The sequence below is a fragment of the Apium graveolens genome, chromosome 5, assembly GCF_009905375.1.
Source record: "Apium graveolens cultivar Ventura chromosome 5, ASM990537v1, whole genome shotgun sequence".
NCBI lineage: Eukaryota > Viridiplantae > Streptophyta > Magnoliopsida > Apiales > Apiaceae > Apium > Apium graveolens.
The window spans coordinates 53003627-53009264 of NC_133651.1; the positions used below are offsets into that span (position 1 = coordinate 53003627).

The following is a 5638-nucleotide window of genomic DNA, read 5'->3' on the forward strand; positions in this document are numbered from 1 at the left end:
CAAAAATCGTATATATTTAAATATTTTAATAATATTTAATATATTTACCTTATTTATTATGAAATATATAATTCAAAAATAATTTATAAATATTAATCGGATTTAATAAAATAAATCAGCTAAATATTTTTTAAGAATTAATCGGGGATTAATTTGAATTTTTTTAAAAAAATCGGGGATTTTTAGAACACTGGTTAGTGGTCGTTGTCTTCTCTTTTAAGTTTTAAATTAAACAATGTGAATGTACGAATTTACTAAGTAGCCTTTGAATATAAGAAATGAATTTGTGACGTACAGATTCATGCGCTTTTAGAAAACGGAATGCTTCTTTTAATAAAAAAGTGCATTTTTAGGGAAAGCTGATTAAATTTTAGAAAGAAAATCATGTACTCCCTCCGTCTCTCCCAAATGTTTACATTTGGGTGGGGCGCGGAATTTAAGAAAAATGATAAAGTATTGGAGAAAAGTTGAAAAAATGAGTAAAATAGTGGGACCGATTAATATTATATGTATAAAGTGGATATAGTGGAGGAAATTAGTGGATGTAGTTAATTTAAAAATTATAAAAACTTTACTATTTTTGGAAAATTTTGAAATGTAAACAATTGGCAGGGACATCCCAAGTGTAAACAAATGGGAGGGACAGGGGGAGTATATGATAATGTTTCTAATGAAAAACATGCAAATCCCTTAAAATTGTCATATATATTAAATTTGTTTAACACGCTTGTAATTTTCGGTAAATAGAAATCATAATTTGAAAAATCAATACATATATTTAAAAATTGATGGTTATAAATAAACTCGTGATTCCATGTAATCTTGGATAGCGTAAAAATCCGAAAATCAGATTTTTCGAGTTTTTAGTCTGATATTCAATTTAAAAAATTTGATAATTAGAATATCCGATCCGAATAACTCAAACTGAATATTCGATCCAATTTTTTACCTGATACCATTTTTTATATAAATTCGGATCCGAATTTAGATCACAACATTTTATAAAACCAAATATAGGGATCCAATCCGATTTTTGTTTTTCTTAATATGAGGCTTTGCTATTTTTTTCCTATAGTATTAGATCGCTCATACCAATCATTTTAACTTAAATGATAATCCATATAGGCCCTACGATTATTTCATTGTTTAATCCCATTCTTATAAACTCGTATTTTTCCATTGACTTTCTCTTGCAATAGTTCTTTTATTTTATAATAATATTTTCAAAAACTTGTTTATCCATGTGGTGGTTATCAAATTCTAATTTTAAACATTTGTTTATCCAAATGATTAAAAATATATCACAAGTTTCAATATTTTTTATGAAATAAAATAATTATATTAATTGAATATTACATAAATCAAGCTCAAAAGAATTTCAAATTACTTTCTTAGCCTAAAGAGAGATTAATTAAGAAAGTCATTATTTTTGTAACATCACTTCATTATTTTCCTTTTTCTGAAATCACTTGATTATTTATATATAAAGACATATTTGTGCGAATAGAAACGGTAATTTTCTATTAAAAGACTTATTACTCGTATCATAATAAATGAAAAAACAAAAATTACTTAAAATGAAAAGCTAATTAATTTAGAGTTAAAGAAAAGGAATATTGTAGATATATGTATGTACCTAACCACAACAACCAATCCAGGTAAACAACGTGACACCAATGACAAGGAAAATCCACATGTCACAATACCATTCGCCCACATCATCGCCGGCATCCACATCAGACCTCAACCCAAGTAAAATACCAAAACTACCCCTAGCGTAAACCCCAATGTAACAGATCGGTTATACAATACACACACCACTATATATTAGACACACACACACTCTCTCAGTTCACAATACTTATCATTTAGCTATGGCGACTCGACTAAACCCTAGCTTTCTCTCTCTTGTTTTTCTCTCTCTACTCGCGATCGCCTCCGCAAAGGTCTTCTTCGAGGAACGCTTCGAAGGTACGTACATATTACTTGTATCTATTGTTTTAATTAGTGAATTTACGCATTTTAGAGGTTGATTTTGATTGTTTTTGAAGGATCGGTGATTAATGTGTGTTCGAATGTGTCTCGATCTGTTGTTTTTTGTGTATTTTATACTTGAAATTAGTGTGATTGTTGTTTTGGTGGTGTAGATCTGTGAATTAAGCTGTGTTGATTGATTAATTAGCTGAAATGTTATGATTTGGTTGAATAATTGTGAAGTTGAATGTGTAGGTTTTGTTTTTTGTTGAGATCGTTTCGTTTTGACTGTTGTCGTAAGTAGAGTTGATTTTGATATTTGAAGCGGCTACATTATGGTGTTAGAGTCTGTTTTAGTTGTGATGAGAATTATGATTTGTGTGTTGTATTTTCAGTTTTGGTATTAAAGTAAATACAGTGTGAGAACTGGTGTTCTGTAATAGTTGTACTGATCCGAACAATTTGACCTGTCCTCAAAATGTTGAAAGATGTTGTTTCTTTTCGGACGTGGATGACTAGTAGTTGACTTTGTATTGATCACTGGAAACATATAAATATAAATGCATTGCTGTTTAATTTTTAAAATGATAATCAAACTATACAGGAAATGCTATTCATTCGATATGCGTATTTCATTAGTGTTTCTAATTTATAATAGTTTCGAAGAATTGGCATGCTTACCAGCTAAAACCTGGATGCCTGGATCTAAGTACGGGCGTTGAGATGTCAATTCTCATTTGTGGATTTAACAGTCAGAGTTCACTTTGTTCATCTAAAAATAAAATATAGATTTGTTGTGACACTAGAAGTTGTATTAACGTGATAGCTTATTCCTTTTATTAGGTGTTACATTGTAAATTTTAATTATTATTAACTGCTCCTGTTTTTAATATTGTATGTCAATTTTTTAATTTATGTTTGGTATACTTCAGATGGATGGGAGAGTAAGTGGGTTAAATCAGACTGGAAGAAAGATGAAAATATGGCAGGGGAGTGGAATTACACTTCTGGTAAATGGAATGGAGACTCTAACGACAAAGGTAGCCATTATTTATTCTTTAAATGACTTCTGAATTAATTATGATATTTTTTGAGAATATGACTTACTCCGATATTATATAGTTTAGACTCGAGGCTCTGACATTAATATTAACTTGGGTTGTTGTCAGGTATCCAAACTAGTGAAGACTATAGATTTTATGCTATATCAGCTGAGTTTCCCGAATTCAGCAACAAAGACCAAACATTAGTTTTCCAGTTTTTGGTCAAGCATGAACAGAAACTTGACTGTGGTGGTGGATATATGAAGTTGCTTAGTGGTCAAGTCGATCAAAAGAAATTTGGCGGTGATACCCCATACAGGTGAAGCTTTTATGTCAATATTCTTTACTTTCTCAATATTTATTGTGGATGATACCTGCTGGTTTACTGATCATGTGTTATATGTTTCTCAATGTAGTGTCATGTTTGGACCTGATATCTGTGGATATAGCACCAAGAAAGTACATGCTATCCTTACGTACAATGACACAAACCACTTGATTAAGAAGGATGTTCCTTGTGAAACTGACCAGCTGTCTCATGTGTATACCTTCATCCTTCGTCCTGATGCTACCTACAGTATTCTCATTGATAATGTGGAAAAGCAGACCGGAAGTTTGTACTCTGACTGGGATCTTCTTCCACCAAAGAAAATCAAGGATCCCGAGGCAAAAAAAGTAATTGCTTAAGCATTAACCTATGTATGTTCAATTTTAAATTTAACATTAGAACTCTTGAATATTATACTGAACCTCCCACTCACAACAATGGCAGCCTGAAGATTGGGATGACAAAGAATTTATCCCTGATCCTGAAGATAAGAAACCAGAGGTACAGGCTCTCATTCTCTTTAATGTTGAAACTCTCTGATCATTTAAATTTGATGTGCATATACCTCAATCAGCATTCTGTTAAACTTGATACCTGTCTTATTAAACAGGGTTATGATGACATCCCCAAGGAGATACAAGATGCTGATGCCAAGAAGGTACCATATTACGATTCTTCAATTTCTCTGTTTTGCACAATTTATGTCCTTTAGCAGATTTTAACTGTTTGACTTTATGTTTACAACTTCAGCCAGAGGACTGGGATGATGAGGAAGATGGTGAGTGGACACCCCCAACTGTCCCAAATCCTGAATACAAGGGTCCATGGACACCCAAGGTCTGTTGATTTTACATGAGATGGTATAAATTCTCATTAAAAAGTATGATCTCAATATTTATTAACTTGTTTTACTGTGCAGAAAATTAAGAATCCTGCCTACAAAGGAAAGTGGAAGGCACCTATGATTGACAACCCAGGTTTCTGTCAATTTTGAGTTGCTTAAATTACATGTCCTGTGCAGGAAGAAACTAATGCTATATCTTCCTCTAATATGCAGACTTCAAGGATGACCCTGAAATCTATGTTTTCCCAAAGCTAAAGTATGTTGGCATTGAATTGTGGCAGGTAACTATTTTTAATCCATAGTTGGGTGCATTCTATAAATGCTTTCACCGCCCATGATTCTTGTGTAATCAAAAGATAAAAAATTAAAGCTAGTAAACCATTTTTATCTTCATCTTCACATCTTTAACAGGTAAAATCTGGAACCCTCTTTGACAATGTGTTGATCTGTGACGATCCGGATTACGCTAAGAAGGTGGCTGAAGAAACATGGGGCAAGAACAAAGATGTATGATAATTTCCGCTAATGTTACGCTGCTGTACTGCGTTTTATAGGTTCTTAATGTTTTGTTTTGTATGCTGATTTTGCAGGCTGAGAAAGCAGCTTTTGAGGAGGCAGAAAAGAAGAAAGAGGCTGAGGTACTGTCTTTTATTTTGAAGGATATTGTATACATAAATGACGGTGATAGCTAAAATCTCCCAGTTGACCTTTGTTCAGATTAAACAAAGTGCTTTTTTCACATGTTGAAATTCAGTGCTACTCTTATGGCCTCAGAATGGTTGTCTATGTGTGAAGGGACTGTATTATATATTAGATGCATAACATGTTATAGGCATGGGTAACCTGAGAAAAACTAACTCTTTCTGGTTCTGTACGCAGGAATCAAAGGACGATCCAATTGATTCTGATGTAAGATTGCATACCTTCTCTTTGTACAAGTATTCTCTGAATTGAGACTTAACAATTATGTATCTATTTTACAGGCCGAAGATGAAGGAGATGCTGGTGAGGATTCCGACGGTGCTGAGTCAGACAAGGAAGATCATGAAGATGACCCCCTTGCTGAAGAGGATTCTGATGTCAAGGTAAGAATGGTTTACTGTTGAATTTATATGAAGATTGAGTTGGCAATTTTATTTTAAAAAAGTAAGGAAAAAAATAGGTTCATACAATCCAGATTGGCCTACATCCTCTTATCAAATATTTTCTTATTTTTGCAGGATGAGCTATAGCTGTTCAGCAGTGCTATGTTCACGTGACTATATGAGATAGGTGTTTACTCCGGTGAAAGTGTTTTTAAATTTATTTTAGAAATCGGCCTAGCATAAGCTTTTCCTGTAGTGAATGAAACAACTGAGGCAGAACTAAAAGACAGAATTATCTATTCATACTTAATCGCTTTGCACCCGAACTACCGGTTCTGAAATTTAACAGTTTGTGATAGCTCAA

The 5638-nt window shown here is 32.8% G+C and overlaps 1 protein-coding gene across 1 annotated transcript; it reads left to right on the top strand.

Annotated features, from left to right (window-relative positions):
• Positions 1 to 1810: 1810 nt before the first annotated feature.
• LOC141724011 (calreticulin) lies at positions 1811 to 5638 on the top strand. Its single transcript, XM_074525997.1, has 14 exons — positions 1811 to 1971; positions 2907 to 3014; positions 3144 to 3336; positions 3434 to 3692; positions 3790 to 3846; positions 3956 to 4003; positions 4096 to 4182; positions 4265 to 4322; positions 4403 to 4470; positions 4601 to 4696; positions 4780 to 4827; positions 5069 to 5098; positions 5173 to 5274; positions 5410 to 5638. The coding sequence occupies exons 1-14, from the start codon at positions 1875 to 1877 to the stop codon at positions 5419 to 5421; spliced, it is 1263 nt and encodes a 420-aa protein (XP_074382098.1). The 5' UTR covers positions 1811 to 1874; the 3' UTR covers positions 5422 to 5638.

Bases quoted from the DNA above. Each gene is read 5' to 3' on its own strand.
- LOC141724011 (XM_074525997.1), top strand. From the start codon at position 1,875: ATGGCGACTCGACTAAACCCTAGCTTTCTCTCTCTTGTTTTTCTCTCT. The intron at 4,183-4,264 runs GTCTGTTGATTT...TTTACTGTGCAG, and splicing joins AGGGTCCATGGACACCCAAG to AAAATTAAGAATCCTGCCTA. The intron at 4,697-4,779 runs GTATGATAATTT...CTGATTTTGCAG, and splicing joins CATGGGGCAAGAACAAAGAT to GCTGAGAAAGCAGCTTTTGA.